The sequence below is a fragment of the Meleagris gallopavo genome, chromosome 8, assembly GCF_905368555.1.
Source record: "Meleagris gallopavo chromosome 8, MGAL_WU_HG_1.1, whole genome shotgun sequence".
Lineage (NCBI taxonomy): Eukaryota > Metazoa > Chordata > Aves > Galliformes > Phasianidae > Meleagris > Meleagris gallopavo.
Window position 1 is genome coordinate 17,390,596 of NC_139411.1, and position 15,041 is coordinate 17,405,636.

Here is a 15,041-nt window from a genome sequence, read left to right on the forward strand (position 1 = left end):
GAAACAAATCTCGTTTCATACTGCGATTGTGAAATAAGCACTTTAACTAATGTGAATGACTTAAAAGCGGAATAGGGTATTGTTCTACACTACAGTTGTGTTTGGGTTCTCTTACACTGATTTGATATTCGTTTTTCACTGCTACCTTTGTAATTCTTTGTATGTGTTGTTAGACATATTATGATAGTCCTTCCTTGCATGGTGCAGATACTTCTGGCTTTGGAGCATAACAATTTTCTTCCTGTTTGATAGAAGGATCTTATGTTTTTATTAAATATGCTGTGTAATGCAGTTCTATTCACTGAACTCTTGTTATCTGTTTCCAAAACATAATACTACAATCACATTTCATTTCTAATATTATTCAAGCTAAATGACTATTTTGATCTTAGCTTTGAGCCAAACTCAACAGCTCAGGCCTAGTTTTAGTATTTATAGCTCATAAAATTTTATAATCCATTAAAATTTGCCCATAAGTATTTCACTTTCTGACTTCTAGTGGCTATGGACTTCCCACATACTCAAAGAAGAGGCATTTTCTTTTATCTGTGTCTGACTAGCTTGCATGCAAGATCTGCACCACTCTGATCGCATGCTAAAAAGCTTCTACAAGAGAAAGCATAAAAAAATTTTCTACTCTTATATTCTCTGGTGGTCATCTGTAGCTCACTATTTCCTTAGCGGGGTCATTCTGGACAATTTGGTTACTGTTAAACTGCAGTAGCAGGAGGCTCATCTGAAGGTGGCAGCAAGAGCTGCTTTCTCACTGGGAGAAATGATTTTTTGAACCTAGAAGCTATGCTAACAGGATTTGGAAACAAACTAACTTTGATTTTAATAGAGCCTCCTAATACAGTTGCATTTTAATGTAACAGTGATACTGGGCTCCTAAATACTGAGAGGCAGAGTTTATTAGCTCAAGCGTAGGACTGTGCTAATGAAAACTTTAATACTTCCAGGACTCCAGGTAAGTATTTCTAGACAAACCTCCCCTGCCTTTTATAGGTGTACAAGTCTGGGTTAGTACTGCTTCATGGCTGTCTGCGTCGGGCATTGCTGGATTGCATAGGTATGGTCTATGACTGTCTTTTCTGTTCTGGTCTCGTTATATTTGGTACAAAGAGAACCTTGTTTCTGAGTAGGCTTTTTAGGCACCTTAGTAGTACAAGTAATGAATAATATCACCTTAAGGTTCCTTTATAACTCTCAGGCTAAAAGAAATAATGTTTCAGACCTTATAGCATACAAATCTGTAGAAATTGAAATTAAAGCTGATGAAGTTGTTCTTAATGCCAGAAGATTTACATTTTAAGAAAATAGCAGTTCAAATGAATAAAGATTATATTTGTATATTTTAATTTTCTTCTGCTAATATGCCTTTCCCTTTTCTTCCTTTCCCTTCCTAGAAAGGACACTAAAAAAGCATCCAAGAAAGAGAGAAGCAAAGGAAGAAAAGTATGAGAAGACAGATCATGATTTAATTGAAAGATTGGGGAATGGTTGGAAACATAAATTTCCATTATCTCTGTTTTCAGCCGGGATTCATGATGCATGCAGGAACAAGTGGAGAGTCATCACAGCTCATAGCACAGCTTTAATAAGCTCACATTGCGCAGCTCTACTGAACTGCTATACTCTGGATAAGCAGAAGATTCAAGAGGTCTTCAGAGAAATGCTTTGTTGCTATCCAGCCTCAGCTAATTTATCACATAGTTTTGCATTTTGGTAAGCAGTTTTCCAACAAATTTAGGGAATTGATCTTCAGTCATTAGGGAATTAATGTGTGATGTGCTTACACTCTACTGTGTGTATCCTGTAGATTTATTTCCATTTCTAATTGACTTCTTTTGAGAATGGTGCACCAGAACAGTGTTAGCTAGTACTAAAAAGTGAATACTAAATATTCCATCATGAGACCTGCTATCCTTATTATTTGAAAAAAGTGAGTATTCCAGTAACACACAGAAGCCTTTGTTTAGCTGCCAGGTACTGCAAACAGCTGTCACCAAGCTAAATCCTAGACACTGTGCTGCTGATGCTCCGCCAGATCCAATGCCAGATCAAACACATCCTGCCTATGCTATCCACTGTGCTGATGTAGGATGCAAGTGCTCAGTATGTCCAGCCAGACTATTGCCATTTTAAGCTATCTAGTTTGCTGTAAAGTAGTATACTTTGCCACTGTTGGCTCTGAAGGTTTGGTTACCAGCCTGGTACCAAGGCCTGGGCTGTCAGGCCATTGCTTTCTCAATGCTTTTGTTGTGCTGGGCCAGCATCAAGGCTTGTGAGGGCCACCGGAAGGCCTTCAGGGCTCCAGCCAAAGCCTGCGCCTCAGAAAAGGGCTGACTCACAGCATCTTATTTTCCAGTCCTACACTGAGGCCTTTCTCCTGTGAGGCTTCATCTGATTTATGACTGATGATCTAGAAGAGGCTAGAATCTTGGCAGCAGCTGACCACAACTTTAGGCAGCTTGGCAGCATTATAATGGTGCTGAGGAAACACAGCGGTGGCAGCCAGCGCAGAGATGACAGCAAGGCAGTGTGGAGATGGAGAGCAGAACAGGCTGTGGGCAGCCAAAAAGGAGACTGACTTACAACTGACATTATATTTAAGGCACCAAGGGAGGGCGTAAGAAGGATTCCTGACAGCCCAGATTAGGGTGCTGAAGGAACATGGAGGCCCCTCAGCCCAGAGATGGTGCTGAGGCAATGTGAGACAAAATTTAGAGAAAATACTGAAGAGTGAAGAAAGCTCCATGAGAAGTTTTGTAGGCCTCAGTCAGACCTAGAGCAGCACAGAGGAGGCCTGTGGCTCAGGCACCTCCAGCTTTATCTTCCTGTCCTGCAATGAGACAAGCCGAGCTCTTCAAGTGCCTTGATCTCCAGAGATTGCTGCAGAACCTGCCCTGGTTTGCCTGTGCTAAACATGCGACAAACGGTAAACTGGGGAGTTTGGGTAGAAGGGAGGTGGTTAGCTCTCAGATGCAGTCAGAGGGGAAGTGGAACTCCTTTTAAGCTGTGGTTGAGGTCTTGCCTCACAGGCATTGTTCATTTTCTACTTGTTTGTTTTCCCAAATTATTCTATTCTTTTCTGTACCCTTCTAGTCATCTTTGCAATAACAGACTTAATTCAGTACTGCATATGGGCAGCTACAGTGAGATGTTAATACCTCCTACAGCTAACAGTGCAGCCCTATGTGGACCTTCGTGTTGCGTGATTATTGTGGCCAGGCTCTGAGGAGGCTGGAGAAGATTCTGCTGTAATCTGGGAGCAGTGTTGGTGGTGCTAGAGCACAATTGTGTCTGAAATGATAAGCTTACTTGAGAGAGAGTCTAAAACCTGTTGCTCAGAATTTCAGGAATTGGCAATTCTGGGTTAACATTTCTGTGTTGTCAGGATATTTTCATTACAAAGGTATATGAATATAGAGCAATTGAATATCTCCATGTTCCCATGAGGCTATTGGCTATTTTTTTTTTTTTTTTTAAAGAAATAATGAAAGTGGAGATCTTTTTGGCTTTTTGTGATCACTGTTGCAGCACTGTTGTTGAGTGGTAAGTTGTATCTGCTGCTCTTCTATGTTGGGACATAACATAGAGGATATTGTGTGCTCCATATACACAGACAAGGTGTGTAAAGCTATGTAAAAATAGCAACCGTTTTCTCTCCTGAACATCTTCCACCAGCAAATCATAGTATCTATTAAGAATGAAGTGCTGCTGAGTAGCCTTAAAAATGTCTAGGCATCAGCTAGTGATCGTAATGTTAAGGGGCTGTTATTACACAGCTAATGAGCCTGAATATGATGACATACTTTAGCCATGTGTTTATGTTAAACAAATATGCTTTATTTTTAACTGAACATCTGCTGGGCATTGCACAAGCCCCAGCATGCTCTGCAATAGCAGCAAGCTACTGGTTAACATTCACAGTCTGATGGTGAGAAAGTGTTTCTCAGTGACTAAGGGGGCCTGGCTTCATGCAGGTAGCAATGTGCTTTGTCTTTGCAACTTGTGTATTTTCTAGTGCTTTTTGTCCACCTGGCAGACCCTGCATTCCAAAGCAGCTGAAAAATTAGGGAACATGACCAATTGTTTAAAATGAAGTGTTCAAAACTTTGGCATCTAAATGTACAATGTCAAACCAAATATCAATTTGACACACGCTTCAGCTGTGCTGTGGGTAGCATCTGAAGTCACTATGAGGTTCTCATTTTTTCTTGACCCTGTTCATCACATTATGGAAAAATTCATGTTTTGATTTACTGCTGTACCATTCAAAATGTTAAGCCTATGGGAATGTGATTGTTAGAGCTGACTGGAGGTGGAACTGTTTTTTTTGGGGTTGAAATACAAGAGAGACTTGTAGTAAGTTTTGGGAAAGAGTCTGTAGAGCTTCTCTGAATTTCTAATAGAATAGCTGGGATCTGAATTGAGCTAAAAATGGCTTTTTATGGTCCCTTCCCCCCCCTTTTTTTTTCCCTCCAAGAAAATAATTGATTTTTGAGAAACTCTCTGTGAACATGTGAGGACTCATCTTTTTCCTTCTCCACTTTTTAATTTGATAATTGACAAAGTCCTGCACTCTATGAAGTCAGAATTACAGCTAGGACCTTTTGTTTAGATGACTTGAGGGCACACAGCTACAATTACCTTGACACATGGGTGAAAAAGAATTCTAATGTGATCACACCAAATGTTTGCCTGGTAGTTTGTTTTACTTGAAGAAGAGAAGTTGTGCAAAATATTATAAATTTAGGAGATATCAATACAAAAGGGAGAGAAAACATTTCTAGAAGGAGGAAGACATAACAATAACTGTAAGATGATAGAAGCCAGTGGGGAGTAGTAAAATGAGAGGATGTCACATGAAACTTTAGAGGTTAATGACATGCAGCTATGGATGGATAGGATTCTCATGGATCCAGATCTCAGATCTGATCCAATTGCAGTCCTCTTCTAGTGGAAAAGACTGTAAATCAGTCACAGGATTCTGGTGAATCATGCTTTGTGCTCATGGTTTGTGATGTAACCAACAGTTCTTGATGGAGTTACAACCGCTCTGCTCACACTCACCTGCTATTTGCTCTGTATTAAGTTAACAATAGTAAATAAACTGCATATTAGATTTCAAGCAGAGCTGTTCACAGCAAATGAATTCGTCTTGCCTACAGACTGCCCTAATTTAAAACATATGTATACATTTAAATCATGTTGCTTCCATATATTAAGCTTCTTTTCATATTTTTGTCTCACTAACATTTAATATTTTGAATATATATGTAGTTCGCTGTGGGTTTGAATTAAAAGTGGTAGATATTTTTGGTGGAAGGTGGAATAGTAGAAAGGAAGTGGACTATGATGGCACTATATGGCACATGCTATTCACACCTGAAACCAATGCAAAGCACTGTCTTTTCTTGTACAGGCAAAACCTTCATTAGAATCAAAGAAAGTTTTCCCTACTTGCAGGAAACATGGGGTTGTTGTTTAGTGAAAACAGAAGTAAGGACAGGATAACCATTGTATGGTAGTGTATTTCTCATAAAGTAATGTAAGTGTCCCAGAACATTAAAAAAGGAGTTATCAATTGTTCCCAGACTTCTAAAGGGTGAAAGAATTTTGTATGTAGAACAGCGTTTATCCTAAGAAAAATAAAGAAAATGAACAGTGCCTGGTGTCAGAATCCAAAAAACTTAGGCCTCTAAAAATTAGCTTGTTTATTTTTTTCATGAGTGCTGAGCACTGCCAACCCCCCACAGTTGTTAGGGTATGGATCTTAAGACTGGATGTCGTTTTACTGCTTGTTCTTGCAAAGAAATACTAAGAATACACAGTAGGTCAAAGTGGCTCCTTATCTTTGTGGGGAGATAAGGTCTACTGTTCCTCCTAGGAAACAGTGTCTTGGAAGCGGAAGGCTGTACTTCTTATCATTCAAGTATGTGCCATAAAAGGGTAAAAATAGGGACATTGAGGATAAGAAAGCTGAAACCAAGGCACCTGCTATCCACAGAAGGAAACTTGGGAATCAAATGAGATGGAGTGTGTCATCTGTTTGAGAAATTCTAAAAACTTCACTTTCAGGAGTAAATACTTTGCATTAAAATGATTTTAAAAGTCTCTGAGATTACTGATGTGAGAAAAGGTTTGCAGGATTTAGACTCCCTGTTTTATCATGCAAACTATATGCAGTTCAGTGAGTTTACAAAAGAATGTAAGAACTGACAGAGAGAGCTAGATTTCTATGCCTATTGGAAATTTAGAAGACATCCTCAATTCCAAAGGCTGCATGTGACCTGAACAGAACTGGTTTAACAGAAAAATTCAAATAAGTTTTTTGTTTTTGTCACTCTGGACAAATAATGCATAGTTCTTTCAATCTCACAAAATTTTAATTAATGATATATAATGCAGGTTATTTACAATGATTGCCATTCTTTAAATGCCAGCTTTCCTTTAAAAGCAGCAACAACAAACAACCAGCTCCATGCCGTGCTCCAAACCTTGTTTGCAAGGATTTTCATTTACATCACTAATGTACAGTTTCACGGACAGCAAAAAAGAGTGTATTCCTCTTCTTAGATATTCTGCATATACTACCTGCAGCCACATTCTGCCACTTTCATCCCTTCATAGTTATATATCAAAGTGGGCACACCAGCATCATCCTTATAAAGAATAGAGATTGAATCCAGTTTAGTTGGAACACAGCAAGCCTTGGAAGCTTTCTTTGGGTTTTGGAGATGCACCAGAGTCTGGACAATAGCATGTTTTGTTGGCGTAACATTATCTGTCAGAGGGAAGAAGCAACCTCCTTTACACTCAAAAGCCTCATAATCTTTGGGTGCAATGATCCAGGAATCCCAACCAATCTCTTTAAAGTTCACATGGAGCGAAGTTCTCCGACAGTGGTTTGCTCCAATGCTTCTCTTGCTTCTGGAGGAATGCTGATGGGGCCTAGTGATGGCTTTTTCCACTCTCCGTTCTTCTTCAGATGAAGAGTTGTTCTTTCCTAATTTGTCTAGCACATTTTCTTGTTCACGAACAATCATCTCCCGGAGCTCTACTTTGGTCTCTTTTGTCCCATTGCTGCGATCATTGGAGAATACTACTAACAGGGGCAGATTTTTAGTGTCACGAGTAACACTAATATCCAGCTTCCCACAAGGGAAACCACCCAGAGCCTTACTCTCTATAATGACCTCTAGCTTGTTTTTAGTCTTCATCCTGTCTGCCTTGACCCATCTTTTCACAGCTCTGGACACTTCAAACATCTCCCAGCCACACTCCTGAATACCGTGGGAGACAAGCAAAGATTTGCTATTTTCTTTGTTTTCCCAATAGTCTCCATCTAGAACATCATAAATGACCATGTTGACTTCCAGTCTGGAGGGAGACCCAACTTCCTTGTGACAGGAGATAAAGATTCTCAGTTCAGCTCTGGTGATTTCCTCGTATCGTGGAATAGAGATGTTGAACAACAAGATGTGTTTCTGAAATGGGTTTTCTTCTGGTGAAGTTAAAGAAACAACATCTGCAATAGGAAATAAAAACCTGTGGTTACAGTGCTCCTGACAGTCTAAATAACTTGGTTTTAAAAAATTCAGGATTTGTTTTGGGAGTAAAATAAGACTATGGCTACTTAGCAAAAAACAAACATACAAACAAAAAAACATCTTCTGGCCAGGTTTCAAGGAGCAGGGAGTGAAAAGTTAAAATGGACTTCCTTGATGTTGGTAGTATTTTCACCAAGATTGCATGCAGGTGAATGTCTGAAGGAGTGGAGGGGTAGCAGGAAGAGTCTTCCTAAAATAAGGTGCAGTTGGTGCTGTAGCAGGTACTCATCTTGGAAGTGTTAAATTTAGCAATTTCCTGAAGACAATTTTACAGAAAGAATTCCTTAAAAAAAAAGCTATTAGAATTTACCACTCATCATAGTGCCGTGGGATGAACTGCTCTCCTAGTATAGAGAAGCATAGTGTGTATTTGTCTCTTTTTTAAGAATAAACTGTGCTGAGGTTTTTGGTGTCTTCAGATAGCTTTGAAAGCAGTTTGTATTACTGAGAGTTAGAGGAGACAGAAAACCTTTGAAAAATCTGTATCAAAGCTCAAGAGTCTGTTTAAATTGGGACTTGGTGATAAACATCCTTTGTGTTTACGTGTATTCCAGGCTTCTGTGAGTATTTGTGGTGTTTTATTATTTTTTGCTGCAAACTTGTGCAGAACCAGCAACTCTGGCTTGGGAAGGGCAGGTATTTTTTCTGAAAGATCAGGTAGGTAGTATTTTAAAGTCATCACTGAATGATATCTCTTTGATGGTCAGTGTTAGATAGTTACTCGATCATCATTGTATTATGGGGCAATTTTAATTAGCTACTGTTGACCCTTCTTCTCTCTAAAGGAGTGGAGAGAGGGATGTGGGAACTATAATCTAACTCATACTATTGAGGTTCCTTTGCATTTCAGATCTAGAGTCACTTATTTGGAAATCTGGAGATCCTTGTTGTGTTGTTACCTCTATAAAACTATTTTTTATAAAAATATATTCTCCTTGTCTCATTTTTATTCTAAAGATTGCACTTATAACATTTTTTTTACTGTTTCTTGACATGGAGCTTTCAAAAATCTATTGTTACACAGGCAGATCTGGATTCTTTTTCAAACTGAAACAAGCTTGGCTACAACTTTCCATGTAAATCTTCCCATCTAAACCAGAATTTGGGATGAGCACTGCTGGATCCTTACTTGGTTTGAGGCAGATTTCTCAGTTGGCTACTGTATTTTTTAAGAATGACAGAAGCCTCTCAGAAGAGCTCTCTGGCATGAATGTCTCAGTTATAGATGATCAAATATTTGTTTTCTAACATAAAAAAGCAGCCACAAATCTCTAGCTTTGAGAAACGTGATTTGTGTAAACCCTTTATTCAATATATTGTCTCAATTTATGCATTTGAGAAGATAAAATTGTACAATAAAAACATCAGAGGATTTTTTAAAATTGTATTTTTTAAAGACTGAAAGGAGCAAGGCCACAGTCCAAAATTTTAATCTATTTACTTTCTGAATAGTCTGTGAAAGTTAGGCAATCAGTTTTCTCGGAATTTCAAAAGCATCTGAGTGACTCCTGTTCACACATACATCTTTAAAAATTCTTGTCCACACACTTAGGACTTCTCCTACCTTCAGTGCTGAAGCTCCTTACGATGTTGGATGCAGGGATGGAGGACTTGTCTGCTGTGTATCTGTTGTATAAATCAATCATGAACTGTGGCGGTTCTTCTTTGGTCTTCTCTTGTGAGGGAACCCTTGATAAATTCAAACTTCTTAGTAAATCTGTCTTCATATTCTCCAGGAAAGATTTAAAGTCAAAATGGGTCTCATCTTCCTCTTCCCCAGGATCATGAAAGAATACGTCTGACTCTCCCATAACTGGTAGCTTGTCCCAGTTTTCCAAAGGCTTGCCTCTTGCCAGGCAGGCAATGATATTGAAAACAGACAGTGCAGCTAATACTCCAAAATAATGCATTTCTTATGTATTTACTTTCTGATGGAGAGACAAGAGGACTAAGTATTTTAACTGATTAAAAATGTTGAATCTTTACAGACAGAGGAAAGGAGGTGGAAGGCAAACAGACGGAATGCCCTTTGCAAATCACTTTCTTGTGTTCTTTTCACAGTCTGCTTCAAACCCCAGCCTCTTGTCAGTTGTCAAGCAGATTGGTTGTACACTTGCCCTTATCTGAGTCATTGATGCCATGCTTCAGCTTCCGTTATCTAGCAAAGCTCTTAGTTAATGAAGATTCTATAAACATCTGACAAACACACATGGCTCGTGGGAAGGATGTTGTATATTGCAAAGAATCCACATTTCACTTTAGGGTCATCGTTGCTTAATTACACTCTTTTAGCATTTCCTTGCCAACTCAGACAGAAGCTTTTTTAGGGACGTGGAAGATTACACGGTGACTAGAAAACAGAAATCTAGAATGAAATTATTCTATCGGCTATTAGTAAATAACATCTCACAAATCCTTGCCATGTTCCGTTAATATACCATCAAAAAATCCACAGTAATTTGATGGAGACCTGTGATTCTGCAAGATATGATCTCATGACAGTACAAACAACCTTAAAACTTCTTTCCGTTTATCAGCCAAGAGCTATTATTTGTACATACTGTAATATCTGTTTTGTGTCAAGTGCGCTTCATGCTATTCACAGGCTTGTTCTTTTTCAGTCTAATTCTTTTGTAGGCTTGTAGTTTTTTGTAGTCTTGTTTTTATAGTATTTTACATAATATATTTCTTAGATTCTTGATGGTCAATACAATCCAAGAGCAACAAGAGCAAGCAGTGACCTTAGAATGGAAACAGAACCAAACCTTCTGAGGCTACGTGAAAAGTAAAAGTCTGACACTGTTATCCATGAGAAGAGTGGGACAAAAGTCTGATGGCAGAACTTCTTATGATACAGAAGAAAATAAAGTGTATATTTACAGGCAAATATATCTCTTGTTATTTATCTTAATTAACCTGTTCTGATTTAGTCTAATGGTGTGTATATTTTGTCTGTATTGTTAATGTATCATCTGTTTCTAAACACAGCTCAGTCTATATTACATATATGCCACAGATTCTGAATAGTGTTATGAACTCTTTAAAAAAAAGTCTATTTGACAATATTTCACCCTTTCTGACCATTTAGTTTGCTAGCAGAGCATGTGGTGTTTTAAGTGAGCTCAGTCTAGGTCGTCATGTATCTGTTAAAGTGACAACTGGGATCCAAGGTTCTGGTTAACTGTGTTCCTACACTGTAAAGTCAGAAAAGCTTATTTGGCATAGATTCTATTCTCCTGAATAAGCACAGTTCTTACGTTATACTCATGGCTTTTGTATTTACTACTTGTGTGCAAAGTCCAGTTTCTTGTATTTGGCTAAGCATAACATTTCAAGGATCTCCAGAAAAATGAAGAATTTCTTCTTCTTCATCCTATTTTTTCTGTAGCACTTGTTCTAAAAGGCTATCACTCACGCTTAAAAATCCTAGTGCTTCATTTATTATTTCATTGTTCCTGGCTTACACCTTTTAGACACCAGTTCTACTCACTTCCTTGTTGGATTCAGAAGCCCCACAGCACCGGCATTTTCTATCCATCAAGGTACTTAGTGTAATCGAACAGCTTCTCAGTTTGCTTTCTGATAAAATAAACAGATAGTGCTTTTTTTAGTCACGTTCTAAAGGGTATATTCTTAAACTATTTTTGTTTCTCATTTTGTGTCTCTTCCAGAATTTCAGTGTTTTTCTGAACACTGGAGCTATACATGGTTTTCTAGTGGCAGTCTTTCAGTGCCGCATGCAGAAAAATAATCTCCTTTCCTGCTGGGGTTCTCTGCTCCACAGTGCATCTTTTTGTAGCTTTTATTAGCTCTTTTTACATAGCATCATCCTTGATGCTTATATTACACTGTAGGTCCATGACGCCCATCAAATATATTTTAGAAGTTACAGTTTCCAAGCGTGTAGTCTTCTGCTCTGTAGGAACAGCCTCTGTTCCTTATGCCTAGGTAGAATATTCTGCATCTTCCTACCTTAAAATGAGTCCTGATTGCATGGCTAGATGAAGCAGTCGATATAAATACCAATCTCCTGAACACTCTTGTGCAAAAGCTGTGGAGGTTGTTATATATAAAAGACTTCCAGTTCATATACAAGGATGTTACATATCGTCAGGCCAAGTGTCATCTTTGCAGATACTTAACAGTGAACAGTTTCATTTAGTGGCAATTCCATTTGTAAGCTGCTCTTTGAAGTTTGGTAGTGAGACAGTTGTTAGTTCGTGTGATGCATAAATACATTAACATTGTCCAGTAGTTTCAGTTAATTATACTGCCTTGTGAAAATGAATTGAAACAGTTTACAAAAACCTAAGTACATTCTAATTATTGCTTTTATCTCTGGCAATTAAACTGATCTCAAAGAATTAAATGGAATGTTTTAGTAAAAAATGTACTTCAAACTTTGCTGACTATTATCAGCTGATTTCCTGGTTTATCTGTCTGTAATCATCTGCTATTGATCATCCTCATTTTTAGGAAGATTAGTGAGATTATCTTGCAGTTTATTTTAGGTGTTTGTCAATAGTAATTTTTCTAGAAATGTAATCACTGACTGGAAGGGTATACAGCATGGCCATGGAAGTCAAAGAACTGTTAGGAGAGAAGATTCAAGATGGTGTGGATATCAGCTGATAGTATTTGTGCTATTTTTAAAATAATTTATATGTATTAAATGCAAAGTTTCCTTTTCCAAAGGAAGAATAGACATTCAGAGACCCAGAAAGTAGGTACTTCTAAACAAATTTAGAAAGCCTGGTTTGCATTAGAGAATTGACAGATATAGCTAAACCACTAAATGTCTTGTGACAAAATGAGTTTCATCTCTAAGTTACAGTACTTTACCAAATGAAATAAACTTTAATAGTAAGAGAATTTCCTCTTTTGTGTAGTAAGGGAATGTCTTGATAGCTATGTAACTTATGGGTATAATTTTGTTTTGCCCATGCTAAATTACATAGTTATGCCAATCTTTAAATACAGACCAGATCTTTCAGTTTTTTCCAGGTATCCTAAAGAGATAGGAATAGCATTTTCCCTTATATCCCATAGACCTTATAACAGATCTCTCCTAATTATTTGCGTAAACAGATCTTGGGTAGTGAATATGTACCCAAAGACTAATTCAAGATACAGAATAGATTCCTTAGGGAAAACAAATGCAATAGACTAGAACATAAATACGCTATGCTAATATATCATTCTCTTCAAAGCTGTTGCTAAATCGGATCAAGATTACCTACAGAGAAAAAAAAAAGTCATGTAGAACAGAAATGGCGATGACTTAAGATGTGGGAAGTTTTATGCTAATTGCTGTTCTGTAGGAATAAGTGCTTAATTTCTGATAATTTTTCTTTTTTTTTCCTCTATATTTTACCATCACTGTCAACATTAGTTGAGTGTCTCTTGATTTATGAAAACACAAGACCCTTCATTTTTAAGGGATATCTTTAATAGCAACAGTACACAAATGTTTGTCTTAGTAATTCCTGGGTAAATCCCTGTAGTGCTTCTGGAGAAGAAGTGCTTATCAAGATCCATGATCTTTTGGCAATTGTAATTAGCAGTCACTACAAGATGTCTTAGAGATATCTAGTTAGGAGTGTTAGAATTAACAGGAAAGAAATGTTGATCGAGTAACATTGTAGACACTCTTGTAGGCACCATATCTTGCTTTTATGTAGGTTAGTGGGGAGGGACACATTTACTCAACTCTATTGCCTGGGAATCTGCACTCCATGAATACAGAATATTTGTGGTAGAAAGTACTTTGTGCCTTAGCAGGATGGAAGCCTTCCAGATACAATTATTCATCAGAGGATAGTAGGTGTTGTATCCTTTCCCTGAGAAATATACTTGTAATGCAATAATAAAGAAGAATAGACTGTCCTTCAAGGAGGAAAGGCTCGGCATCTTTCTCTCTGTGCTACCTCACTGCTTTCAGAAGTTTGATCTGCTCCTGGTCTGCCTAGATTATGGCATAACAAGTGGGTAAAAATGGAATACATCATCAGTGTGTCCTGGCAAGGAGGGATAGAGAGAAAGAGAATTGACAGGCTCAGTAATGAAACATCAGTTGTTAGAAGAGTGTTGCAGTTGCAGAATGTATCAACAGAGGATTGCAAGAGAATTAGAGGGAAGTAGAGTTATTTCTGTTAAGACTTTTAATGGAACAGCTGCCAAATATTGTGTCCCATGTTGAAGTTCATTGCTGGAAAAAGAATTTAATGAAAGTTCTGGAAAGACTTCAGAAAAGAGCTATGAGAAATTGTTTTGAGGCTTAGAATAATAAGAAATCAAAGTACCTATTTAAATCCTAGCCAAAACGTAATTTGACCCTGCTCTCTATACTAAAAATACACAGTGAATATATTTGGGATAATAGACAAAAGAGATCTAATAAAAATAGGTTACAGTAAAATCCAATGGATTGAAGCTAAAGTTCAATAAATTCAACCTCCAATTAAGCCACAAAGAACAAAACTTTTGAAACAACTACTATCCAGTAGAGATAGATTACCACTTGAAGTTGTTTAAGCCAAATTTATGCATGTTTTTCAATATTTCCAAGCTTAAAAAACAAAAGCTCCATAATACACGATGCAAAAAAACTACTGAATGTAACAGAGAAGATTTATAGAATGACAATTCTACTATTTTTAGATACTACTGTTCCTTTAATTTATTAGCTTTTGTTAAAAGCATGTAACAATCTAGAGAATATAATTTACAAAAATATAAATCTTGGTTATTTTTTTTTTAGTATTTCAACATATTAATATATAGTATGTGTTACTCAGAGCACATGTTTAACAGCCTAAAGTCATCCAGCAAATAAAAAGTGTGGGGTGTTACATTATGTCTTTTGTAGAACAAATTATATATTAATACAGGGTAACCAAAATGTCAGTATTAGCATACGGTGTATGTGAAAGCCTATGTAGTGCAAGGTTTATTACTGGACTTATTCCAAGTGCAAGGCCTTGCACCTGGGTCGTGGCAACCCCTGCTGTAAAACCTGGGAGATATAAGTATAGGGCACAGACCTGGGTATACTAGTGGGTGGTAAGCTGGACATCAGCCCTCAATGTGCACCTGCAGTCCAGAAAGCCAGCGGTATCTCAGTGTTCTGCCCAGAGAAAAGAAAGCTCAAGGGATACCTGTTAGTGGCCTTTCAGTATCTTGAGAGGGCTAGAAGAAAAGAAGGGGACAGCATCTTTAGGAGAGTGTTTTGTAATAGGACAAGTGAAAATGGATTCAAACTAAAAGAGAGGGATGTAGATTGGGTAGAAGGAAGAAGTTTTTTTTACAATTGGAGTTGTGAGGCACTGGAAAAGTTTGCCCAGAGAGGTGGTGGATACTCTATCCCTGGACACATTCAAGGGTGGGACTCTGAGCAGCATGATGGAGCTGTAGGTGTCCCTGTTC

The 15,041-nt window shown here is 37.8% G+C and overlaps 1 protein-coding gene across 1 annotated transcript; it reads right to left on the minus strand.

The window, feature by feature from the left end:
- Window positions 1–6,386: 6,386 nt before the first annotated feature.
- GDF2 (growth differentiation factor 2) lies at window positions 6,387–15,016 on the minus strand. The gene is made up of 2 exons (XM_031554432.2): window positions 9,181–15,016; window positions 6,387–7,534 (listed from the first exon to the last, which is right to left on the minus strand). The coding sequence occupies exons 1-2, from the start codon at window positions 9,524–9,526 to the stop codon at window positions 6,597–6,599; spliced, it is 1,284 nt and encodes a 427-aa protein (XP_031410292.1). The 5' UTR covers window positions 9,527–15,016; the 3' UTR covers window positions 6,387–6,596.
- Window positions 15,017–15,041: the final 25 nt, after the last annotated feature.